The sequence below is a fragment of the Saimiri boliviensis genome, chromosome 2 (genome assembly GCF_048565385.1).
Source record: "Saimiri boliviensis isolate mSaiBol1 chromosome 2, mSaiBol1.pri, whole genome shotgun sequence".
NCBI classification, from domain to species: Eukaryota; Metazoa; Chordata; class Mammalia; order Primates; family Cebidae; genus Saimiri; species Saimiri boliviensis.
The window spans coordinates 191,645,123-191,672,469 of record NC_133450.1 but is presented as its reverse complement, the minus strand read 5'-3'; the positions used below and the strand labels follow the sequence as shown (position 1 = coordinate 191,672,469).

General features: G+C 46.7%; 1 protein-coding gene across 1 annotated transcript in view; it reads left to right on the top strand.

The window, feature by feature from the left end:
* The window catches only part of GABBR2 (gamma-aminobutyric acid type B receptor subunit 2), a 426,862-nt gene that overhangs the window by 287,416 nt on the left and 112,099 nt on the right, over positions 1 to 27,347 (top strand). Inside the window, exon 8 of the mRNA XM_039475217.2 lies at positions 14,745 to 14,805. Within this exon, the coding sequence (XP_039331151.1) occupies positions 14,745 to 14,805 (61 nt within the window). The remainder of the gene's footprint in view (positions 1 to 14,744; positions 14,806 to 27,347) is intronic.

Here is a 27,347-nt window from a genome sequence, read left to right as displayed (position 1 = left end):
AAAGAAGTATAAATTCCCCGCCACACACTTTTTGGCATGAACCCAGCACTTTAGTCTTCTAAAAGCCCTGCACATGCCTTTGCTCCTCCCTCCAGCCTGAGAGCAGGGATGAATGCAGCTGCTGGGGCTCTGGCGGCAGAGTCAGTTGAGGCCGACTGAGGCTGGCATTCCAGTTAGGCCAGGCTCCAGATGGGCTGGGGCTGAGCCAGGCACGGAAGAACAGAGGGGGCTCCTCTGCTGGCTGGAGCCCACCAAGGACTCGCATATCCAGAGGGGCAAGGAGGGCCAGGTATGGGGAGCTAGTGAGTCCCTGCAGAGCCTGCAGCCTCCCCTTCCCTGAGGCAAGAGTTCAAGAGCCCTTTTTGCCCTTCCTTTCCCTTCATCACACCCCTACCCCCACTGGCCCTATTTCAGACTTTCCAAGCCAGAGAGTATCTACAAGATTTGGAGAGCCTCCTGCCTAACCCAGCATCTTATGGGCGACCTGATTCAGCTGCTGGGAGCTTGGAAACGTTGTCAGGAGGCTCCATCCCTCAGTTCAGGGATGCCCACAACTAACCTCAAGACTTCTCCAAATTCCTGGAGGACTGGTGCTCACATGCCCCTGCCTCTGATGAATTCACTCGGAAATTGGACCACTGCCTGATCCCTCAGGTGTTCCTCCACTCTGAGCCACATTGATTCATGCAAGAAATGCAGCCTCCTCCTTTATCCCTACACCCATGCAAAACAAAACACAAAAACTGTCCTCTCTGACAAGGCCTTGTGAGGGGGTATTAGTGAAGATGTGGTGGCCAGGCAGAGCTTGGTTGTATCAGGGAAAGTAATTGGAATGGCATCAAGTTGAATATGAGAAACTCCTGACCTGGGCCCTCCCCAGCCACCTTTGGGTGGTCTCTGCCTCCCACTCCTCTTCGCCTAATGGTCTGTGCTTTTGAGGTTTTCTTTGAGAAGTTTTTCCACTCCTCTCAGGCCCTGTCCTCAGGAGGAAAATGATCTCTAGCCTATTTTCTCAGCAGACTGGCTGGCTGCCCCCAACTGCCCGGGTGTTTCCTACCTAGAAGCACATGGAGGTTCTTTCTTTCCCCCAAGGAGGTACCAAGATTGTCTGCTCTTTAAGAGGAATTCTGGGCTCAGCTTAGATCAACTTTATCACCTTATACCCTGGGAAAGACTGCAACCAATGTGACTGGGAGATCCCAGAGTAAAACCCAGGAGGCCCATCTCCCACCAGGGCACCCTTTCTGAGTCACCTGTCCCCTGAGTCACCAAGTCATGTCCATTTGTCCTTTCATATTTCTCTGATCTGCGTCTTTTTCTCTTCCTGCCTGAGCCCCCTTGCCTGGCGCCTAGACTGCTGCTGCACCAGCTGCCTATTTTGAGCCCTGCCCTACCCCCGACCCCTGGGTCAATCTGCAGCCCACCCTGGCTTAAAGCGAAGATTCCAGGAGATTGCAAATTGCATCTCTCAGACTTTCAGGTCAGCTGGTCAGCAATTTGGTTTTCCTGGCGGAGACTAATCTATTTAACAAAAATAGAACCTACAGTAAAGCAAAAATGAAATACTTATAATCGTCGGGACGCTTGCATCTGCAAATGACCAGAAAAGAAGGAACCATGGGTGGGGGTAGTAAGGAGCCTGGGCAGAGGCTTGGTGATGCATGGCTCTGTAGCTACAAAGCTCCATTGGCTCAGCCACCCACCCAGGAACCTGGGCAAAGATGTCACTCACTGCTCCAGCCAGTTCTTCTGCCAACTGTGTAGGCACCACCATCCATCTGTCTGCCCAAACCAGAAAGCTGGGAGCCATTCTTCCCTGCCTTCACTCCTCACTTCCAGGTTGTCTTTAAGGCCTGTTGATTCCACCTCCTTCATATGTATACACGCACACACACACACACACACATAAGTGTGTGTGTGTCTATATATATATATATATATACTTTTTTTTTTGAGTCAGTCTCGCTCTGTCACCCAGGCTGGAGTGCCGTGGCTTAATCATGGCTCACTGCAGCCCTGACCTCCTAGGCTTAAATAGTCCTCCCACCTCAGCCCCCCAAGTAGCTGAAACTAGAGGAGTGCACCACCATGCTTGGTTAATTTTTTATTTTTTGTAGAGACAGGGTCTTGCTATGTTGCCTAGACTCGTCTTAAAGTCCTGACTCAAGCCATCTCCCACCTTGGCATCCCAAAGTGCTGGGATTACAGGTGTGAACCACCATGCCCAGCCTCCCTCCCGCCTCAAGCACCGTCTACATTGCTTCATCCACATCCTCCTCCTCTCCCATGGATTCCACAGCTTCTCAGTGGCTTCCTTGCTTCCAGTCCTTCCCCCATGCCCATCCACTTTCTACACAAGGTCTTTTAGAATAGCACATTGGACTTGCTACCTCCTGGCCGACAGCCCTTCGGTGTCCCCTCATTTCAAACATAAGGTCCAAAGCCCTGCTTGATATGGCTCCTGCATCCCCTGCCTCCCACCAGCCCGCCTGCCCCATGCACACCACCCACAGCAACCTCAACCTCCTTTCTAGTCCTCCAAAGAGCCACGTCTCTTGCCTCTAGGCTTTGCATGCACTGTTCCCTCTGCCTAGAACATTTCCTCTCCCATTCTCTTTGCCTGGCTAGCATGGTCATTCTTCTTTGAACCCCTAAGCCACCCCCTCAAAGAGAAATGCCCTTCCCCTGTGCTCCCAGCCCTCTGTACCCACTCTGTCCTAGCAACTCTCACATTACCTTATAATACTTACAAAAAGAAAAATTCTGTCATCTCTGTTAAACTGGGAGCTTCGAAAAGACAAGGATTTTGGCTTTTGTAACACTGCAGGGTCTAGCATGCTGCGTGCTGGAGCAGGTACTCAGCAAATGTAGTATGTGGCCAGTTGCCCCCTCATTTTGTCAATGAGGAAACTGAGGCCCAGAAAGGGGAAGGACCACAATTGTGAGCACACATAGAGTTGGGGACAGAACTGGGACTAGAACCCTCAACTACCCACTGTAAGTCCCAAGCCCTTTCTGGTTTAACTGTGAAGGAACAGTCTTAGCCAGCATCACTGAGCCCATGCGATGCAGGTCCCTAGGGCCCAGCAGCCTTCAGGCATCTCAGTCTCCCAACCTGTGATCACTGTCAGGCCTCTGTGACAAGCACCTCCTCCACCTTGGGCCACTCTGCATGTCTCTCAGTCCTCTCACCCTGGGGAGCTACTTGAGCAATGCTCTTGGGCAGCTCCTTCTCTCTCCTTCGTGGCTCTTCCTGAGAGATCCTGCTCCATGGCCCACCAACACTGGGGAACCCAGTCCATTCAACTCCACTCAACTCAATGCAGCTTAACAAACAGTCCTGCATCCTGCTCCTGCCCAGCCCTTGAAGAGGAAAGAGCACTTTCCTGACCTCGGAAGCTTCATCCAGCAGGAGGCAATTACCATATGCAATTCAGGGTGTGGAGGAAGGGGCCAGGAACACTGCCAGTGCCAAAGAGGACATGAGCAGGGGAGGCCACTTTAATTGGGACCTTACATAGGAGGCTTGTGCTTAGAAGACCAAATCCCAAGGCTGCATGGTAGATGGAGAGGAGTCCAATCTGAAAAACAGAAGCCACACTAGGCATTTCAAACAAAGAGAGGGGGTTTAATGCAAGGGATTGTTGAATAGGTGATGGGAGAAGGAGTGCCGAAGGAGCACTGAGGCAGTCAAGGAATACCAGCTGCAGAAAGAAACAGTTACTGTCCCTCAGGCTAGCAAAATGAAAGGACAGAGATGAGCTTTGCAGGACCCAGGAGCTCAGAGAAGCCCTGCACAGCTGGTATTCTGATCCCTGAAGAGGGACGTGACTGCCCGATGTCTGCTGGCCCTTCAAAGGGGCATAGCAGGGCTGGTGCTGAAAATGCAGAAAGCAGCTGGAGGCAGGACCCTGCCTGACAGGAACAGGAGAGCAGGGACCGCCCCCCCCCCCCCGCCACATTCCCCCCTTCCACTCTACCTCGGAGCTTCCTGTTGGCAGAAGCTAGCATGACAGAGTCTGGGAGATGTGTCTTGTGGAGCCCTGGCCCCAGCATCACAGAGCAGGATAGAGAAGGGAGGTTTGGGAGCCGAGAGACAGTAGATAAATAATCGACACAAGCCCCTTCTCTCCAGCTAGTCCCACTCTGATTTGCAATAACCCCTTCCCTTGTTTCTGGGAAGAGATTTTCATCCACTCGTGCAGGTGAAAACAGGGCATTTTGCATTCACAATCTTAATTTGGAAGAGAGAACTGGCTGGTTATGGGTATGCTGGAGCCAGCTCCTGCAGGCTCCAGAGAATGCTAAGAGCCAGTTGTTAAATTATCAGGAATTTGTGAGCCAGCTGTTAAATCATTGATAGCTTGAAATCCACCATGGTGGGTGTATTTACACTATGGAAATTGGCAAACACTACAAATCAGAGCTCTTTTTTTTTTCCTCCCCAAAGAGCCAGCTGTCAAACATTTACCAACACATCCCTGACTACCCATCTTTCCTCCTCTGCCTACTCCTGCTGTCCCCACGCACCATCCCCAAGCCCAAGGTCACTTGGTACTTACTCCAGTCCCCTGCAGAGAGCTCATTTTCTCATCAATGACTGCTTCTTGCAAAGAGGAGAGAGGGCAGGGTATTGTTAGGAGCATGAGCTTGAAGTTGACACAAGTGAGGTGAGTCCCAGTTCTTTTCCCTACTAGTTATGTGACCCTAGGCAAAGTCCTGACCTCTCAGCCCTTCAGTTTCCAGTTTCCTCGTCTGTAAAATGGAGATAATAATACATACCTCATTCCATTGAGTGTGTTGTTGAGAATCAATTAATAAAGGAGACCCTCAGAGGAAAAATATCTTAAATAACATACACAAATGTTTCAGCAAAACTAAAAGTAGTTTGCACAGTATTATCTCTGCACGCTTTGCAGAGGGAAGCCTGGGAACAGAGATGAAAAGGCACTTGCCCCAACTTCCTTTCCCAGAAAATGGCCAAGTTCAGCCTGAATCTGTATCTTCTGATTCCTCGTTCATTACTCTCGTTTTTATTCAAATTTGAGGGGGAAATGTGCTTATGTTTGCACAGATAAAACAGTAAAAAAATTAATCAGTAAAATTATTAGTGAAATAATTAGTAAAAAAATATTTTTGCCTGTAAAATGTGCCTCCTATAACATCTTTTAAAAAAAAGTTTTTAATAAAGTTTTCTTGTTATTAAAATAACACCCATTTATTATATAATATAGGTAAAGTATTAAAAAGTAAAAAGAAGAAAAAGCCATACTCTCACTTCACAGGACCAACCAGTGTTAACATTTTTACTTTGTGGGGGTAGTTTTTATATAATTGTGAGTATACTATATACAATATTTATCCTGTTTTTTTTTTAATTTTTATTATCCATTATTATCCATTATTGTATTAGGATAAATAACACTAGCTACTGTAACCAAGTTATCTGAGAATCTTGGAGGACTAACACTGTAAAATTGTATTTATCCCTTACACAGAGTCAAAAAGCAGTGCTTCTGGTTGGTAGACAGCCTTTCGACGTGATCATTCGTGGCCCCAGGCTCTTTAGGCTCATGTCCCTACTGTTGGGCTCATGTCCCCACTGTTTCTTAGGCCTCAGGGTTCCCTGACAGATCCTATCAATCTGGTTAACAGAGAGGGAAAGTGAGGAAGCATGAAGGATCCGGATCTTGTGAGAGGTTTTCATGGGCCAGGCCTGGAGTACCATGTCACTCCACCCACATTCCACTGGTTAAAACATTAATCAGTAAAATTAATAGTTAAAAAAAAAAATCTATTTCAAGAGGGAGTATTCGTTTATTGCTGATGATGTTGTCATGTTTGCCTGTAAAATGTGCCTCCTATAACATCTTTTTTTTCAAGTTCTTAATAAAGTTTTCTTGTTATTAAAGTAATACCCATTTATTATAGAATGTAGGTAAAGTATTAGAAAGTATAAATATAGGTAAAGTATTAAAAAGTCATATGGCTGCACCCAGCCATCAGGGAACCTGGAAAACATAGTCTGGCCATGTGCCTAGGAGGAAAAAGAAATGAATTTGGTGGACAACTAGCCAGTGACTGGCACAACTGCAGTATTACTTGTTCCAACCTTTTACAACTTTTATAATGTAATACTTAGGTCAAGCCACCCCCTCATTAAAACCCTTCAGTGGCTTCTCTTGCGTTCAAAATGAAGCTCAGCATCCTTGGCGTGGCTGAAGGTTCTGCATGGCCTTGCACCCATCCACCTTGCCATGGCATTTCTCTCTCAGCTCCTCTTCAATGACCGCTTATAGCTTTGCCGGCACTGTTTCAGGTCCTCTGATTTCTCAGTCCCTTTCCTGCCTCAGGACCTTTGCACTTGCAATTTCCTCTTTCCAGGATGTTCTCCCTCTCGCTGTTGGCTCAGCGAACTCCTTCAGGTTTCAGTGCAAATGCCGCCGTCCTTGAAAGGCCCTCCTTGGCCCCTCGTCTAAATTAGGGTCTTCTTGTAGTTTTCTCTCTTGGCACCCTGTTCTTTACCTTTATGTCACTGATCACAGTTTGCGATCCTCTGTTTATCTGTGTGTTTATTGCTTATCGTCTCTCTCTCTCCTACCAGACCCTACACTTCATGCAATCTAGGACCATGTTTGCTCACTGTTTAATCTGGTGCCTGCCTGGCACATCATCGGCGCCCAATAGGACTTGCTGATTGAATGCATGTATCCTAATATTTCATCGTGTGTCTGTATTAAAATTTACTCCACTCTTCTTCTACTTCTTAAACATTCATTCACGCCTGATAGTTTGCTGTTCTAAACAAGCCTGACTCTCTCATTGTAACAAGTGGAAGGAAAGAGAGGGAGTTGCTCCACCCTTCCTGGGCCATCCACCCAGCCATCTTCTCTGGGTCCCCGCTCCCCTCCGTGGCACACAGCCCACCTTCGGCCACCACATGCTTTGTAGATGGTCGCTACTTGCACCCTCTGGGCTGTCTGGTTATGGTCCCTCAGAAAGATGCCTCTGCATCCTTACTGCCCATCTGCCGAAGACTGGCAGTGAAACAGACCCCAACTCCCATTCTGCTCCTTCTCTCAGTTCCCTGCCAACCTACTGCTCTAGGTTCTATGATTGCATCAAACATTTCTGAAGGCTTGGGTCTAACAAAAGAATTTTTGGTGTAGGAAAATATTTTAAATTGTGTGCAAAATATGGCCTCTCTTATAGCTCAAGGGGACATACAGAAAAAAAGAATATTTTTTAATCTTTACAGAGCATGTGGGTGGATGTACTCAATTATTTGTCTCTCTCTTTTACACCCTGCCATCCCTGTGGAAACAGAGGGCACCTTCTCCTTCAGGCCTGCATCATGCAGATCTCTACTCTTTATGCAACATCTGACAAGCAACTTAACCCCGGTATTTTCTCAAAATCTGCCTTGTTTCTTTGAGACCGGTGCTGTCCTGGGAGGAGGGATGGCTGCAGAACGGTCCACAATGGCCTTGGATCATCTATACAGATAACAATGTGCTACCCCCTCCAGGGTCCCCATGGGACCCTACAAAGAGTAGGGGCCTACGGAGAGCTTTCCCCTTGTCTGTCTGAAGATTCACTGAAAAATCAACTTTCAAAAGGCAGATTAATTGTAGAAAAGGCATACACATTTATTTAATGTATATATATGGGAGGCTTCAGGATGAAGACCCAGAGATACAGGGGAAATTGTCCATTTTTATGCTTAGGTTCAATGAAGTATGGACAGCCATGTAGAAAGGTGACTGGAAGGCCGGGTGCAGTGGCTTATGCCTGTAATCCCAGCAATTTGGGAGGCCAAGGCAGGCAGATCACAAGGTCAGGAGATCAAGACCATCCTGGCCAACATGGTAAAACCTGTCTCTACTAAAAAAAATACAAAAACTTAGCCAGGTGTGGCAGCATGCACCTGTGGTCCCAGCTACTCAGGAGGCTGAGGCAGGATAATTGCTTGAATCCAGGAGGCAGAGGCTGCAGTGAGCCAAGATCACACCACTGCACTCCAGCCTGGATGACAAAGCGGGACTCCATCTCAAAAAAAAAAAAAAAAAAAAAAAAAAAAGTGATTGGACTAAAAGACTATGACCCAATGCTGATAGACAGTGGAGAAACCCAGCCAGGCCTGTCAGTCTAGACTCTCTTGACCTCTCTAAGCATAAATTCCTCCTCCTGGGTGTGGGGCAGGGCTCCCTCTGAAATGGGGGTCTTATGACTTATAGTCAAATAAGGTAAGTCACATAATTTCTGCATAGCTTATTTTTACACAGAAACTTGGAGGAAACACTAGAGTAATATTTTTATGTTTTATGGCTGGTTTTAGAGAAAAGGGGTGCTGATTTCTCTGCCTTGGGGAAGAGGAATTCTGGTTTCTGTGGCTGGCCTCAGGGGAGAAAGGAGCTGAGAGACAGGAGGCCGGAAGGTCAGAGAAAAACTCTGGCTTCGGTGGAGACTTCTGAGGCCTTCATTTTGGGTATTGTTTTCAGAGCCCTAACACCCTTCAACTTCCATTAACTTAGATACTTTGCTCCCAGTGTGATGTGTCAGGACAGATCTTATTTCTCCCAGCACAAGGCAAATCCTCAGTGAGCATGCATGCTCACACCTCCCAAAGGCAAACTCAACTGCACAAAAGTGCAGTCTACGGTAAAATTCAGGAAGAAAGTCCTTCCCTAAGTACACTGTGACCTGCAGAGACTGTGTCCCTCGGTGGGCCCAGGGCTCCAGAATATTAGGCTGAGCCCAGTGAATCTTCACTCAGAGTAGCTTCAGGCCCCTGCCCAGGGATTGCCTATAACACTGGTTGAAGCATCAAAGTTTCAACCTTCTTGCCTCTCTGACCCTACACCTGATCATGTTCCCAGGGAGAGTATCTCTGCCTTCCACTGTGAAATTAAAGAAGGGAAAAAAAAAGATGCCCCAACAAAAGGCTTCACCTCTAAGACTCATAAACTTGTTGGAGTGAATTTTATTCATGCTTAGGAGTTAAGCATTAAAGATGAACAATGAAAATAGAGAATTCATTTTTCTAAGAGGAGTCTATTAAATACTACTGGCTTCTGGAATCCTTAATGTGCATTTTACTCCCCACTAACTTTCCTGGGGATTCTGAACTGACATCAGATGGGATTTTGCAGCTGGGTGCAGTGGCTCACAACTATAATCCCAGCATTTGCAGAGGAACCGAGGTGAGATTATCATTTGAGGTCAGGAGTTTGAGACTTGCCTGGGCAACATAGTGAGACCCCTATCTCAACAACAAAAAAATTGTTTTAAAAATTAGCTGGCTATGACAAGCACATGTGGTCCCAGCTTCTTGGGATGCCAAATTGGAAGGATTGCTTGAGCCCAGGAGCTCAAGGTTTCATTGATCTATGATTGTACCACTGCTCTCTAGCCTGGGCAACAGAGCAATACCCTGTCTAAAAAAAAAAAAAAAGGGGATTTTGCTAACTCAAGGAATTACAATAACAGCTACTCTTTACGATCAGAGTTACCTCTTACTAAGCACCATCCCTGGCTGTTCTCATTTCATAATTATCTTCTTTAATTCTCAGAAACAATCCTGAGAAATTTGCATTGTTCTTACTGTTTTTGAAGTAGAAGAACTGATGCTCAGAAATGCTCAGTGACCATCCGAGCTCACACGGATGGCAGTATTTACTCTTGTTGGCCGATGCCAAAACTCAGGTGTTTGTCCATATGTTATCTGCTACATTCTGAAGATTTTGCTGAAAAAGAAAATGCAGCTTTATGGCTCCCAGTTAAACCTGAACTGTTAGTTTGGATTGACTTTTATGAAACAGACTGCTTTCTTCGACATTAGCAACATCTCTTTCAGGGGGAAAAAAATTCTTATGAATTATCCACTTGGAACTTTCCCTCCATGATTTTATTTGTATTCCAAATCTGTTCTGGGGTCATTCTTATAAACTCCTTGGAAGTTAGAGTCCATTATCAATCAGCATCCAGTGGAGAAAACAGAAACCACTTCAGGCTTTTCAGAGGGAGATTTCATATGGGAAACTAGTTACAACTTTTTTGGAGGGGATGGTGGAGGAAAACAAGTAGATGCTGTTACTGCAGATACAATTCTCCGGAAAACTGCCATGCCCCTCAGGCAGGAAGAACTGAAAGGAAAATGATGTTGCCATTGCCCCTGAAATGCCTGAAGTGGTTTCTGTTTTCTTGACTGGATGCTGATTGATAACATACCTAACTTTCAAGGAATTTATAAAACTGACCACAGAGCAGATTTGTAATACAAATGAAATAATGGAGGGAAAGCCCAGGCACAGGCCTCCGAGGCTCCTGCTGCTGCTGTTTATGCTACTTTTGGCATCCATCTCTGGCCACTGAGCACACAGCCAAGGGCTCCCACACTCCAAAAGTTCAGGAATCAGAAGCTACTGGGCCCTACAGACACCTGCAGTCACTCATAGGTCCCCTTGCTGCAACCAGAGCAGAGGGGGAAAAAAAAGCTTTTCCCTCATGCATGCTTCTGCGTTCTTTCTAATCTCCCATGACTGCTTCTCATCAGCACACCCTAAATGGAAACCAGCTGGCAGGGGATTCTGGGAAATGTTGTTTCCGGGCTTCCAGCCCCTGCCACACAGAGAGTGTAGAAGATTGAGTGTGAACTGTGAGTCACCAGACAGGTATCGGCCACCACCCTGGCCAGCGTTACCAAACTCCCTTGCCTTAGAATTGAACTCATCACATGGATTGGTCTGAATTAGTGATGATGCTCAGTTACAGCACTGGAACTGCACAAGAAAAAAGTTTAAGGAGAGTAATGACATTTATCTCTACATAAAGACCACATGTGCAGGGAGAAGCACAACCTTTGTGGGAGGGAAACCAAAAAAAGAAAAAAAATCCCCGCTGGAGCTGGGGTGTCAGAACCAAAGCTGGCCTGGCTTCCCTGGCTGAACCACAGACCACAATGGCTCTGAAACCATCTAGTGGTGGCATTGCCTCATCTGTTCCTGCCCTACCCTGTTGCTCAGTTCCTTCAGGTGATAAGAAAGAGCCAGCCCCAGGGTCCTTTGATGACAGGGTGTCTGAGACTAGGTTACCCAGGAAACAGGCTCTGAGACAAAGATTTGCATACAGGAAATTCATCAAGAAATGTTTTCAGGAACAGAAGCTGAGAGGTAGGAAGCCAAGCAGCCTTGGGCTGCAGCAGAAGTCAGAATGTGATGCATTTGCAATCACGAGCTCAGCCCATCCCAGGGGACCTCTGGATCCCATGGTTCTTCTCGACTGTCCCAAACTGAGGCAGCAGTGCTAGATCCATGAACCTTCACACTAAACATTAGCTGCAGGCTGCCCCCAGGGAGGGGGCATAACTAACACAGCTCTAACTGGCTGCAAGGCATCCCAAGAGCAGCCAGATGCTGGCAGCTGGGAAAGAGGGGCTCCATCGCTGCTCAGGGCACAGTGCTCAGCTGCATTTGCCACACACTCTGAGCTGGGGAGGGACCGAGTCTCACACCTGGATTACTGAGCCAGAGCCTCCAGAGCTCTGCTTCCACATTTGCCACGTGACCATCCATTCTCTACCCCAGAGCCAGTGAATCTTTTCCAATGTGAAATCATATCACAGGCTGCTCTGCTTCACCTCCCCACCCTCATGGTTGTTCATTGCATTTAGAGTCATGTCCAGACCCTTTGTCATGGTCTCTGGGTGGATTGTGGCCTGGCCCCTGCCCACCTATGCATCTGCCACCACCCTGCCTCCCTCACTGCACTCTGGTCATGCTGGCCCCTTCTGTTCCTTGAACATTCTAAGCTCTTCCCCACCTAAGGGCCTTTGCCCTGGCTTTTCCCTCTAGCTGGAGTATTTCCTGCTTTCCAGATAGGTCTCAGCTCTCAAATAACATCTTGAGTGGAATCTTCCCTAACTACCCAACTAAAGCAGCTCCCCTAGTAAATTTGCTGGCTGTAATGATGTGTGTGCCTGTAATCCCAGGCTGAGGCAGGAGGATCGCCTGAGCCCAGGAGGTGGAGGCTACAGTCAGCCGAGATCACACCACTGCACTCCAATGTGGGCAACAGAGCGAGACCCGGTTTCAAAAAAATAAAAAATAAAAAAGTGGCTTCCCTCTCTCATCACCCTTTTGATCTTCCTCACAGCACTCACCACTAACTGAAATTTCTTAATCATTGGTGGACTTGTTTCTGCTCTCCCTCCTAGTCAGATAGAAAGCTCTCCAAGAGCAGGCGTCAGTCCCTAGAAGGGTGTTCAGCAAGCAGTAGGTAAATATTTTGGGAATGTTGTAAATTGACCGCCTTTTAATTTTGGGGACACCTATTAGGTAGAATTTCTTGAGAACCACCTGACTGGCCTGTGGCCTCTCTCATGCCCAGTCTTGTTAAGGCTGCCTTGGCTGGCACAGTGGTCCCTTGTCCTATACCCTGAGTGGTGATACTCAGGGTAACAGGGTTAGTTTCGTCAGTCAAACTCAACAGATGCCATGGTAACCCTGACACAGACCCTCAACATTTCCAGTTACACATCTGTCTCCATCAGTACTTGGTCACTCCCGTCAAAAAAGCCTTCCCCTTTCTCTCCTCGGTAGGCAGAATGCACAGTGGCTCTTGTAGCTTGGGAAGTCAGTCATTTGGGCACTGATGATTCTGTGAGGTGAAGACATTGTGGCTAGGGGCCCAGTGGTTTCTACTTTGCCAGCTGGAATCACATGAGAGTTGAAACTCTTCTGCCCAGGGACTGGAAAGCTCTCTGGTGCTTAACATCTTCTGATTTCGGCTCGCTGCTATTAAACGTGTTTAAATAACAATTACTACTGCCATTTGCTGAGCATCTGTCCTATACCAAGACCTGTGCTTGGTCTGTAATTCAGAGATGTTCTGGAACTTGCCTGAGACGGGACTGAACGCAGTTTTTGAGACACAGACGCTGTCCTACTTCCACTGTACCACCTGAGAAATTAAGGAGATGGGAGGAGTTCCTGTTAGTAACAGATAGTTATTTTTAGTAAAATGAAGTATGATGGATCTTACTTCAAAGATGGTCTAGTTTTGTTCACAAAGTAAAGGGAGGCTCTTCTCACCTCTACTCCCGCATCATTCCATAGAAGCTTTGAATACCATTCCATACGCTTTGCAATTTCACTAATAAAGAGTCTGCAGAATTTGTGCACATTTTAAATCTGGACACCTTTGGAATTCTTCAAAGCTTGGCAGGAGATAGGTAAATTAGATCTCCATCTCATCAGACAAAAAAAAAAATTTCTCCTTGTGAACAATCTTTCCCACCCAGGCAAAGTGGTCCATTTACATAAAAGTGATCCTTTTAGAAGGTGTTCCGTGATTTTCAATCGTCCCTAGAAATAAAAATCACAGCTCTTGTCTCACCTTGGTTGAAGTGTTTTCACACTCCAGGGAGCTGCTTACCATCACCTGCATATAGAATTCGGTGGGTGTTTGTTTCAAACTGATACTACTCACAGCTGTCTTCAGGGTTTCAAAAAGGTGTCAAAGTGGCCTTGAAGGTGTTTCTCATTCTAAGAACAGGTTGATTGTGCCCCCTTTATTCTGGAAGCTGCAGGGCTTCAGTCTTTAGGTTTCTGCCTAAGGAAAAATGCTTCCTGGGGCTTTCTCCCAAGACTTCAGTGGCATCCAGAGTATTGTCTGTCCTGTTGCCTGATGATACAAGAGCATAATAGTGAGGGAAAAGCAGGATACCTTTAAAATCACTTTTTTCCCTAATTTCACAATAATGGAAAGACAGGAAGAAACTTATTTCTGGATCAAGGGCAACATGCTACAGTGAAATAGCATAGACATTAAAATCAAACCTGCATTGAATCCCAGCGGCCTCACTTACAATGACCTTGTGTGAAGTTCATAACCTCTCTCAGTTTCAATTTCTTGATCTGCAAAATGGGGGTCATCCCCTTATCACTTACGTTTGTCATAAAGATTCAGTGATATAGTATGTGCCAATTTCCTCGTGTAGTTGCAGATTAGGTGGACCATAAATCGGAAAGAAGAGATGACATCCCCTCTTTAAATTCTTGGGTTTTTTAGCCAAGCATTTGGAAGCCAGCAGGGCAGATGCAAAAGATGACGCTATGTTTAGCACCCAAGGTCCCTAATGAGGGGCGCTCAGCTGCCTGTGACACCAGTCAGGTCTTGCTGGCTCAAGAAGCTTAGTTTTTCTCTGCACCATAGCTCAGTTATAATTGGGACTGACGTCACCATTCAGGAAAAACTTAGAAAAACATTCTCCGTTCCTAATAAGAAATACCAACAGACCTCTAGCACACTTTTGGTCCTCAAGCCAAACAGACTCAGCAACACCCCACATCTTTTTAGGTGGGGCACAGGGAGCAGAGTCCGGGCTGGGCCCCAAGGGCCTGACCTTTGCCGTCATCTTTCCAGCACCCCAGAAGACCTCGTCCTCATTATAGCACAAGACACGTGGGTATTTAATAAATAGTCATGGTGATCATGATGATGCTTATCTTGGCTCCAATTCACATGTGTTAGTTCCATTATTGATTTTGTGCTCCTCAAATTAACCAGATAAAGTCACAACCAATTTAAAAACAATTAGTTTGATTTTCATCTGTGGTCCAGCGGGAACCTATTTTTCCTCCAGTATTAATAATCTCATTGTACAGTTAATGAATTGCTGTGAGATCAGTCACGTTTGGGCTAATGTGGCATTTCTCTTTTATTCTTGTTCGTTTTGTTTTTAGGGTCAAGTTGTGTTCCGGAATGGGGAGAGAATGGGGACCATTAAATTTACTCAATTTCAAGGTAGGTATTTTGATGTTTATTCTTTCTAGCTGATAAAATTTAGATTCGGGGATGTTGTTTTATGCTATATAATACATCAAAAGGAATGCAAGTATGATGTTCCAGATAAAGGAAAGCGGAGCCAATTGAAAACACTTCTCTGTGAAAACATTAGTTTCAACCTATTTGGAATATTTTTTCTCAGCTGCATCACCATCAGCCCTCCATCTCCATGGGTTCCATGTCTGTTGATTCAACCAACTGAAGACTGAAAATATTCAGGAAAAAAAAATGGATGATTGTGTCTGTACCAAACATGTACAGACTTTTTTTTTGTCATTATTCCCTAAACAGTCAAGTATAACAACTATTGACATTGTATTATGCATTATAAGAAATCTAGAAATGATTCACCCTGTATGGGAGGATGTGTGTAGTTGATAGGCAAATACTACCCCATTTTATATCAGGGACTTGGTCATTGGGGGATTTTGGTACCCTCAAGGGGTCCTGGAACCAGTCCCCCATGGATCCTTACGGATAATCACACTTCCCTCACCTATTCTGTCTTCCCACATGACTCTAAAAGGCTTATAAAATTATGGGTGGTGGGGGGTAAGTTAGTATTAGTATTCTGAGGATCTTTGCATTGTCGCGGGGGTTTTGGTGTTTTTTGTAGAGAAAGGGTCTCACTATGTTGCCCTGGCTGGAGTGCAGTGCTATCCACAGATGTGTTCATAGCATACTGCAGCCTTGAACTCCTGGGCCCAAGCAGTCCTCCCACCTCAGCCTCCTGAGTAGCTGAGACTACACACATGCACCAGTGCACCCAGCTGTTTTTGGTTTTGATTATAGAAATGTTCAAACAGACTCTAAAGTAGAGAGAACAGCATAATGAACCCCCATGTGCCCAATACCCTGTTTCAAGCATTATCAACATTTTGCCAATCTTCTTTCATCTTTACTCACCCCATCCCCCCTTTTTTTGCTGTAGTGTTTTAAAGCAGCTCCTAGACATGATCTCATCTCATTCTATAAATACTTCGGTATGCATTTCTTCTGGATAAGGACTTTTTAGAAATACAACCACAGTATTATTATCACACCTAAAACATTTAACAATTCTTAATATCTTTTAATTTCCCAGTCCGTGTGGATCCTCGGATCATCTCAAAGATACCTTCGCAGATGATTCGTTGGAAAAGCCACACAAAGTCCACCCATTGCATCTGCTTGAAGTGTCTCTTTAGTCTCTTTCATCTATTATGACCCCCTACTTTTTACAGACCATTTAGTTTTTGAAGAAACCGGGTCATGTATTGAAATTTTCTGTGGCTGTCAGAGGGGCTTCAGAAACCATCTAGAGCAACTTCTTTGTGTGATGAGGAAGAAACAGAGGTGCAGAGAGGGGCCATATGAGGAGCATCCGTGAGGAACAGGGCTGGGCGTTCCTTGAGGCAGGCCAGTGTGGCCATTAGCGGGGTGATTAGCCAAAATGACTAGAGGAACCTCTTGTCAGTACCATGATCTTCAGCAGCCACGTGTTTCCGGAAAATCCAGAAACAAGAGCAGTGCCCGCCGTGCCCACTCACTTTGAGCAGATCCCAGCACCATCCAGGGGAAAGCAAGAAATTAAAGTGAGTTATTCAGATCCATTCAGACAAATCCCACCAGGATTCAGATCAATCAGGAGAGGTGTTCTTCAGCGCTATCGCTCTGTAATGCAGTCTTGTAGACCTACCCATTCGTCTTTCTGTGGCAGGTAATTGAAACGCATGTCAGCTCTCTGGTGTGCACAAAAGATGTAATTTTAGGCAAACGTAATTATTTTCCCATTTGTTAAGTTTTACTTCTTCATTGGTTGAGCAAAGTAAGCATCTTGGCAAAGATCCTTACTTTTTTTTTTTCTTTTTTGAGTGATTGCAACTAAATTCTCTTGTCTCATTTCCAGTTCTCAAAATTATATCATTCTAAGAGAGTATTTTGTAAAATAAGGATTGGCTTATGACAGCTACCAGTGCATGCCAATTGTATTGCCTTTTTTTAATATGTTAGGTTTCAATACCAAGTCCAGTGACTATTTAGGCATATCTGGATTTATAAGGAAGGCAGTAGAGCAAACAGCAGTTCAGAGCTGGCGCTTTGTGGGTCGACCTGCCTGAGCTCCAGTCACTTACTTGCTGTAGAATATCAGCCAAGCAACTTCACCTCTCTGAGCCTTGATTGTCCTCATCTGTAAAATAGGAGTATAATCATATGTACCTTCATAGAATATGGGAAAACCTAAATGAGAAAGTGTGTGTATATATAACTATGCATTCAATACATTTATATATATATATACAGTATTTTTTTTTCTCAGCCAGTAAGTAGTGATTATGATTAGCCTCTGTCAACATTATGACACCTTTTGGGGGCAAATTCAGGTTTCCCTGGAGTGTTGAAACCTCCTAGCTGCTTTTTTGTCTCCCATTTACCCCCAGTAGCGGCTCCCTACACTTCCCTGTATAGGAAGTGATACAGGGCAGAGCCTTAGTGATGATCTCATTCCACCACTTCATGGTATAAATGGGGAAACTGAGGCATGGGAAGAGTCATGTCCTCCAGGGACACACAGCTGGCTAGTGGCAGAGCTGGGACTGGAACTCAGCTTGCTCTTCGGCACAGTCCCATGGACACCCAGGCCAGAGTGTGCTCCCCTCGCCCTTCCTACTTTTGTGTCCAGCTTTTCTTGAGGGTCACAGCTGGGCCTTCAACAAAGGCCAGATGCTCCTGTTGATGTGATTTTTTTTTTTTTTTTTTTTTTTGAGACAGAGTCTCACTCTGTCGCCCAGGCTGTAGTACAGTGGCACGATCTTGGCTCACTGCAACCTCTGCCTTCCGGGTTCAAGCAATTCTGCCTCAGCTTCCCAAGTAGCTGGGACTATAGGTGTGTGTGCCACCATGCCTGGCTAATTTTCGTATTTTTAGTAGAGACACGGTTTCACCATATCAGCCAGGCTGGTATCGAACTCCTGACCTTATGATCTGCCTGCCTCAGCCTCCCAAGGTGCTGTGATTACAGGCATGAGCCACCTTACCTGGCCGACATGTTTCTTAAGCAGACGTTGATCCAATAGAGGGACCTTGTGCTATTTTAGGACTGAAATGAGCCACCAGAATGCGGGGGCATGTGCATATTAACACAACAGTTGGTTTTCCAAATGGGATGGGTTTCAGAGGTGCCCTATCTACCAGGATGGATTATTGAATAGGCTGTCCAAGCTGGAAGGGTTCCTGGTTTTCAGTTCATTGGGCCCAGACAGAGAAAAGAATTTGCCTGGGGCTGCCCATGACTCCCTGTGAGACTGTGAGTTCATCCCTTCTCTTCTGCAGATCCATGCTTCTCCCTCCCCTTAAGAGGGGGCTGGTATAGACTGTGTCTTCTGGAACCTTCCAGGAACTTGGTGGGCCTGCCGCCAATCCTGAGGTTACCAGCTCCTAAAATGCCTCATACCAGTGACCTTGCAAAAGGTTCTTGGCATGGGGTTACCATGATGTTTTCAGCTATGCCCTTCATTCCCTCTATGTCCTGTCTGTTTCCCTCTTCCTCTTCTCTTATTTGGAGGGGACAGTGGAGCAGGGGTTCTCCTGGCAGAGCTGGCTCACAAACAGCTGGCCTCTTGGCCAGCCCAGCATTGGAGACTCCCTTTCCAGGGTCTAGCATGCTCCTAGGCTCACCTCAGACTCCCACAAATGCTTGCTAACAGGACCTTGCAAGTGGGGCACAACCTACCCTCCCTCTGAAGACCTTATGAGATGGTTTTTTGGCCTCTCTTTTACACAAAGTTCTTGGTGCCTTCTAAACCCTTTTACCTATAGTAGAAGTATTGTTTAAGGTGCTCTGCTCATTCTTTGCACAACTAAGACACACAGTATTTGGAAATGGGAGGCAGCTTTGGGAAGAAGACTGAAAGGGGAGCCAGAACATCATGGTGCATTCACAATTCTTTATTCTAGCGCTATCTGCTTGGTATCCACAGTGCCTGGCACATAGGTCCCCAGTAAAAACTTATTGAATTAATTTGGGTGCAAAAGACCAGGCTCCAAGTCCTTGCTCTGAAGCTTGCTGGCAGTGTGATCCTGGGCGAGTCACTTTCTCTCTCTGAGCCGCAATTTCCTCCTCTGGGAAATGGGACGACACCAGCACCAGCCCTACCTGCCTCCTGGTGCTGTAGTGAGGGCCAATGAGATGGTGCTCTATGAACTCTCAAGCTCCAGGAAGCTGTAGTCACGTTGCTAGCGTGCTGCCTGGCTCCTGGCTGGCTGGTGAGAATGTGAACTGCATTGGAACCCCAAGCTGGAGGTGTGTGGCTTGTGGAAATTTAACAACATGTTGATTTCCTCCTGCTTTTCAGTGACTTCATTCAAGGCAGAATGTCTGGCAAACAGCAATTAGCCTTAACAACAGAACTGGGGACTGAAGCCAGTTCACAATAACAATGGTGGCCATTGTTGTTCCAGGCTAAAGAAACTCTTCTTTTCTTTAATATTTTTTTTTTAACAAACTTAGGCATGCTGGAAAAACAGAACTCTTCTAAAATAATATGCCAGCACTAGCCCTAGTCCCTCTTGAAACTGATGCATTTTAACCCAGGGAAGGTTTCAGTGCCACGAAAGTCATGTTCCTCAGCTGCACTTCTCTCCATTCACTCAGTTTTCCAGGGCTCCCAATGCCCCTGCCTCCCTACAAGACCATCCTAGAGGGTAGGCATGGCCAGTGCCCTCAGGACAAGCCAAACAGCATCCTACAAAGACCATCTGCAACTCTTGGCCTGTGTAATGAGCCGTCCAGGGAGTTACCGCTTCCAGGAGCAGCCCTGTGTCAGTGCTGGATGAGAAAGAGAGGATAAATACCCCAGTGTCCTTTCCCCTGGGGTGAGGGAACTGCCAGGTGTGTTTGACTCTTTTTCCAGAGCTCCCACAGTGGGACTGAGCATCAGTTACCCACAAAGAAGCCTGCTCACTCATGCACCTTGTCCTGGCTCCCTTCCCTGTCTCATTTCCCCACACCACTAGCAGTGCATCCTAGGGCCACCTCCCAAATAAACTACATGCCTTCTTCCCCTACTCTCAGGCAGGCGCTCTTCTTAGGGAGCCACTCTTGGCTGTAGGTAAGGCAGGTATTAGCATCCTGGTGGGCACACACCTCAGGCCTGAACCCCTTTCTACACCCCGGGTTCCATGCTCCTCCCTGATGACATGGCTGATTTTCACTACACCACATGTCGATGAGGATGAATACTAGAGAATTGGCTTTTTTCCCCTTAAGAGAAAAAAAAGCATCCATGTTGCTGCCGGAGTCTAAACATGGCTCAGAATTTGCAGCAGGGAAGGAAGTTGAGTGAAGCCATGATTAGAGCTTTGTGTATGCCGTTCTTAGAGAAAACTCAGCATCTGCCGCTCCAACTCACCGACCCTGCCTTCATTAGGCCTATTTGTAAGAATCTCGGGGAATGATAATGTGCTTGAATTTCACACTGCTTCTCTGCAACATAAAGGGCTCAGGCTTTGGAGTTTTAAATTTTGGCACCTGATTTGAAGGGAAAGGGTCTTCCTTCGCTCTAACAACATAATTGTCATTCAGAACGTACCTAGTGAAAGAGAGACTTGTCCTTCCCTTTTGCAGGCATTAATTACCATTTGGTCTTCAGGGTAACAGATACCGGTGCGCATTTCCTGAGCATCTGCCAGGCGCTTTACCAAGTCCTCTGGGGAAAACCAAGTTGAATAAGATACAGTCCCCGAACCTCCAGGGCTTCATAATCTCTCTGGCCGAATGCCAATGCCCATGAAAGCAGGAAGATGATTTCCCAGAACCTACTAGAATACTTTCAGGGCTCGTTTGACCCTAGTTTGAGACTCTCGAGGCTGATTTTTAATAACCTTTTCCTCTGTCAAGGCCTATAATTGTAGCTCACTTCACCGAGTCATAGATCTGGAAAGGCCATTTCGTCAGACTGTCACTCAACTTGATATAATTAAGAAGGGAGTCATAGTCTGTAATCCTGCAGGATATACCAGCAGGGTTGTGGACCAGCAGGAACCAAAGGACACACGGGAATGTGGACTCTTTTCCAGCCTGTCCCTAGCCTTGACACCTCCCAGCCCTCATGTTCCAGGACTTACCTTTCAGGGAGCCTAAGAAATGGCTCAAAAGACGGCATACTTTACAGATTCTAGGTTTCATTGAGCCATAGACTCTCCATGTTGAAGGGAGCCCTGACTCTCCTATATAACATTCCCACTGCTTGAATGCCTCCAGTGATGGGGAACTCATTTTCCTCTCATGTGGAAGGTATAGAGGCTTGAAGCAGACATGCCCGATCATTGGCAGACAGGCAAAGAAGCTTAGTCTCTTTGAGCCTTTGTTTCAGTTAAAAATAAGTAAATAAGGCTGGGCGTGGTGGCTCACGCCTGTAATTCCAGCACTTTGGGAGGCCGAGGTGGGCAGATCATGAGGTCAAGAGATCGAGACCATCCTGGCCAACATAGTGAAACCCCATTTCTACTAAAATACAAAAATTAGCGGGCATGGTGGCACATGCCTGTAATTCCAGCTACTTGGGAGGCTGAGGCAGGAGAATCACTTGAATCCAGGATGCAGAGGTTACAGTGAGCCAAGATCGTACCACTGCACTCCAGCCTGGAGACAGAGAGAGACTCCATCTCAAATAAATAAATTAAATAAATAAATAAATAAATTTTTAAAATTAAAAAAAAGTAAATAAATAAAAGATGATCATTTTCCTTGCCTTGAGAGTGACTATGAGAACACAATGATGTGAGGCTATGATGTTCCTGTCTCGGTGACTGGCGCAGAGAAGGGTCATAGCAACTGTTGGCTTTCTTCTCCTTTCTTGGGCACTGTTGACAGTAACCCCAGATTCACAACCTGCCCCCAGGAATTTCTTGAGAAAAATGCAGGCTTGCTTCTTTAGGACACAATTCTCATGCCTCATTTCATGGGCCATCATTGTCATTGGTCCCTGAAATTCCCTCTTGCGTGTCCATTTATTCCCTTTATTTCCCTCATTTGTTCCCATACCCCACTCCAACTCCCCCCACGGAAAGGCAAGCACCCCATATTGTGTTTGTATGTGTGCTTGCAAGACACGTGTTGCTATTGACATCAGTGTTGCTGGCTTAGTTATATTTTCAGTTCTGTTTTGTTTTTCCCACTCAGCACTCTGTTTCTAAAGATGCCTCCATAGTCCTGGGTGTGCCTCTAGTCACGTCTCCTCCCTGCTCCCTGCAGGAGCCACGGTGGAGTGCAGCCATCACCTCACCCATCCAGGCCCCTGGGATGGACACCCACGTGACTTTCAACTCCCCAGCCTCACAAATAATAAATGTCCTTATACATGTCCCCTTATGGACCCAACTGGGAATTTCCTTAGGACAGATTTCCAAGAGCAGAATTGTTAAGCCAGAAGCTGTGTGCACATTGAATATGCACCACACCTGCCAGGTTGCTCCTTAGAATAGCCATACCCGTATCCACGCCCACTAGCAAAGGATTCCTATGTCCCTACCCCCCATCCACATTTGGTCTTTCCTGGATCCCTCATTTTTTTGACAGTCTAAAAATATAAAGTAATATCATTGTGACTTTAAGTATCATTTCTCTGATTCCTAATGAGTTTGGACATTTATTTCTGTGCTTATTAGCACATTTGTTGATTGTCTGTTTTGATCCTTTGACCTTAAAAAAAAAAAAAAAAGACAGGTTCTCCTCTGTTGCCTGGAGTGGAGTATGGTGGCATGATTATAACTCACTGCAGCCTTGAACTCCCAGGTTTAACCAATCCTCCCACCTCAGCTGCCCAAGTAGCTGGGACTACAGGCATGCAGCGCCATGCCTGGATAACTTTTTGTTTGAAATGGAGTCTCGCTCTGCTGTCCAGGCTGGAGTACAGTGGCACAATATTGGCTCACTGCAACCTCTGCCTCCCAAGTTCAAGCGATTCTTCTGCCTCAGCCTCCTGAGTAGCTGGGACTACAGGCACCTGCCACCATGCCTAGCTAATTTTTGTATTTTTAGTAGAAACGTATAACCATACTAGCCGGACTGGTCTTGAACTCCTGACCTGGTGATCCACCCGTGTCAGCCTCCCAAAGTGCTGGGATTACAGATGTGAGCCACTGTGCCCAGCCTAGCGTTTCCCCCACCCCTCCCCCGCCCCATAGAGTCTTGCTATGTTGCTTAAGCAGGTCTCAAACTCGTGGGCTGAAGTGATACTCCAGCTGTCTCAGCCTCCCAAAGTGCTGGGATTACAGGTGTGAGCCACCGCACCTAACCCTTTGGCCATTTTTATTTTGAAGTTTCTTTTTCTTGTTGGTCTGCAGGAGTTCCTAATGTAATCTAGGTATCAATCCCTATTGGCTTTCGGCTTTGCAAGTATCTTCTCCCATTCTGTCACTTGACTGTAAACTAACTTCAAGTCCAAGTTCTTAATTTTGGTGGAGATAAACCCTTTTGTTGCTTGTCCTATAGTTTGTGCTTTTGAAGTTTCTCAACAATTATTTGCTGTCACTCCTAGGAAGTGACCCCCTACCTATCAGGTGCTGGCCAGCACTGCTTGGGGATGGGGGTTGGTGGGGCTGGGTGGGTAAGATGCAGTCCTTGCCCTCGGGGAGCCCACAGCCCACCCAGTGCAATGAGCAGACACAGACACTAGCAAGGTGTGATGCATGATACGGGATGGTGCAGGCAGCTGTGGGCATTCAGAGTTGGGCACTCAGGTCTACTTGGCATATTTTTTTTGAGATGGCATCTTGCTCTGTCACCCAGGCTGCAGTGCAGTGGTAAAATCTTGGCTCACTACAACCTCCACCTCCCGAGTTCAAGTAGTTCTCCTGCCTCAGCCTCCCAAGTAGCTGAGATTATAGGTGCGTGCCACACTATGCCTGGCTAATTTTAGTATTTTTAGTAGAGACGGGGTTTTGCCATATTGGCCAGGTTGGTCTCGAACTCCTGATCTCATGATCTGCCTGCCTCAGCCTCCCAAAGTGCTAGGATTCCATGCGTGAGCCACTGCACTCAGCCCCAGGATGAATTCCGAAGGACCTGGGGGAGATCGCCAAGAAGAAGAGAAAAAGTGCTCCCAGGGAAGATTGCCTACTGGACATGACCTGGGTCCCCTCAGGTATTTAGCTCTTGCCCTTGAGCCAGTTTGCCTAGATCGATGGACACATCTACCCCTGGCAGTTATTATACCCCAGAGTATTTGGTCAATGTCTACGTGGCCTGTTAAAAATCTCAAAACAAAGGTCAGTTAACTGAACTTATGAAAAATGTGGCAATGGCTTTTTTTTTTTTTTTTTTTTTTTTTTTTTTTTTTTTTTGAGATGGAGTCTTGCTCTGTCGCCACACTGGAGTGCAGTGGCGCCACCTCAGCTCGCTGCAACCTCCGTTTCCCATCTCGGCTCACTGCAATTCTCCTGCCTCAGCCTTCCAAGTAGCTGGGACTACAGGCTTGAGCCACCACACCCGGCTAATTTTTTGTATTTTTTTTTTAGCAGAGACGGGATTTCACTATGTTAGCCAGGATGGTCTCGACCTCCTGACCTCATGATCCTCTGCCTTGGCCTCCCAAAGTGCTGGGATTACAGACGTGAGCCACCATGCCTGGCCAGCAGTGGCATATTGTTTATGATAGTAGAGCACAAAGTCCGCCTCTGTTCTGTGCTACTGAGAGCAGCTGCTGGGAGAGGGAGCAGGTTGGGATGGGGTAGAAGTAAAAAATCACTTCCTGAGAAGTGGCTGTTCATCTTGGGGAAGAGCAGAGTTGAGACCCGTGGTCACCAGATTCCAAGTCTGAAGAACGGTCAGGAGCCAGAGCCGAAGTGACCTGGGGCCCCGGCACAGAGCCAGGACCCATGAGGGGAAGTCGCAGGGAGCAGGTTTTAGCTTGGAGTGAGGAAGATCCTTCCAAGCAGTTGCAGAATCATTGAACAGTACTTGGGGGGCTGCAGAGATCTCCCATGCAGCCCACTCGCTTAGCAAGACCCAGGCAGGGAATGGGACTTCTCCAGGGCTACTCACAGAGGGACTGCAAAGCCAGCACCAGCTCTGAGGCTCCTGTCTCCTAGCTCAGAGCTCTTTCCTATGCCTGAGTTTGAGATTTTTGTTAGGGGTCCTAGAATTGAGTACATTTATAGAATCTGATTTTTGTTGAGCCAAGATCATCTTTTGTTTCACACCCCAGAGTTATACATTCTGTCTCTGTGTATGTTTTCAACAACAATCAAATTCTAAAGAACACATTCTGGCTCCCCCAGTTTGGAACCAGAACCAAGTGAGAAGACAAATCTACTGCTGGCAGTTATTATACCCCAAATAAGATTGGATACAAACCAGATATAGGCTGGTTGACCTTGTTTGCACAGTGGAGTTAACAAGGAGCTCAAGAGTTAAAAACTCGGAGGGCTGGTACCTATCATGGTCACCACCTGGCTGGCGTGCAAGTGAATGCAAAAATACACAGGTCACTAGTCCTTCCATCTGCAGACTCGGGAGGCGCCCTGAGCAGAGTACAAGGGATGAGACCCAAACTGTATGGGACAACAGAAGCAAGGCTGGCCAGCAGGAATCAGAAGCCCTGGACACACATAGGACATGGCTTCAACATGAAGAGCTGTCATGCACAGTACCCTGAGTCCCCATCAACTAGGCCACTGGGAGGGGAGAAGCAGTACTCAGGGAAGGCTTCCTGGAAGAAGCAGGTAGGGCTTGGACAGGTTAACTTGGTAAAGTGAGGGGAAAGCCACCTCCCAAGTGGAGGAACCATGGTGGGAAACAGATGGCAGGAAGAAAACATGAAGAGTGCTTGGGAACCTCACATAGAGCCCACCGTTACTTTCATCATGAATCAAATAACCATAATTTATTGGACACTTACTCTAAGTTAGGTTCCAACCTAGGAACTTGGCATATATTCTCATCTTTAACCCTCCTATTAATTCTAAAGTTCCCAGTTTACCGATACAGTCATGAAAGACCTGAAATTGTGATTTTAAAAAAATCTGTATATCTCTAGCCCCTAGCACAGAGCCTGACACATGATGGGTGTCCAGTAATGTTTGTCGAATGAATGATTAAAATAATAAAACTAAGGGATTTAGTATAAACATCTCTCCCCGTGCTTGAGGACACGGGAATGACTTTAACTTCCCACCACCTGCAGTGCTGCTTTTGAGAGATTCTTTATCATGAAATACAGTGAGCTGAGCCTGGCATGCAGTAGGCACTCAACAAATGTGGGCTGAATGACTGGCAGCCCTGCTCAGTATGAGGGTAAAATTGTGCTGAATTCAGAACTAGGGGGCCCATGTTTAGTTACCCGCTGGCTTGCTGCTGAGCACGTGGCTCTTGAGTAGGTACTTAACCTATTTGAGACTCCTCCTGCCTCTTTAGACCAGGATGAATTATGCTCAATTCATGGTTTGCCATGAGTGTTAAATGCAGGAACTTGTGAAGCGCCTGTGAGCCTCCAGCATTGCCCCCAGGGAGAGATTATGGTGATTACGGTTGGTGGGAAGCTGAGTATTATTTCAGGGCCATGGGACGGTGCATTCAGCAGGGCGTGTGAGTCAGAGGGGCGGACTGTGTGGCCGGGGTGCGGCGGGGTGCCAGCCTCATCATTCCCCACTCCTGATGATTGATTCTCATCAACCTGCATATTTCATGCACTGCCTCCCTGCATCAAATAAATAAATCAGGGCCTCCTCTGAGCAGCGGGACCTTATTGGGACATCTGCAGGTCTCAGGACTTCAAAAGGCCAGAGCAGGGATGTTGGAGCCCCCAGTGGATTCTGCTAATGTGACATTTAGGAGCCAGGTGACCCAGGCAAGCGACAGCTGCTTGCACAGTGTGATGCAAGGACCCTTGTGGGGAGAAGGAAGTGACTTTTACAGCCCGTTTCCACCACACACGGTCAGAGGAACACAGGTAGAGTGTGGCCCAGGGGATTCCCTGTTCTGCTTTCTGAATGTTTCTAAGGCACCAGCAGCGCATCTGCATTTCTGCAAAGAAATTTGCTTAGAGCTAGAGGCCCAGGAGGCGGTTCCTCAGGGTGCCTTGGAATTCCTATATAGCCTCTACGCATTTTGCAGGCCAAGTTCTGCAGCTCTGGAAGGAACCCACCTGCATTTCACAGAGGCCTTCGCCTGGGGATGGGTGAACAGGCCTCCTCTTTGTGCTTCCAGCATTCAGGAGGCACAGGCAGTCCATGGAGTGGGCTCTTGGCACAAACTGTCACCTCTCAGGAATCTCATCGAGGCAGCCCCATGTCAGGGAAGAGCATGGGCTTTGGAGAATGTCCAGGGTTTGAGTCTGGGCTCTATTCTTAATACCACTGGGGTCCTGGGCAAAGTCACAAACTGTCTAAGCCCCCATCTCCTTGTCTTTAATGTGGGACTGAGACTACCTACTCCACACCTTATTTTAGCTAGACAAGAAAATGTACATAAAATAGCACTGATACAGCACACTATAGGGGCTCGGTCGATACTCCCAGCC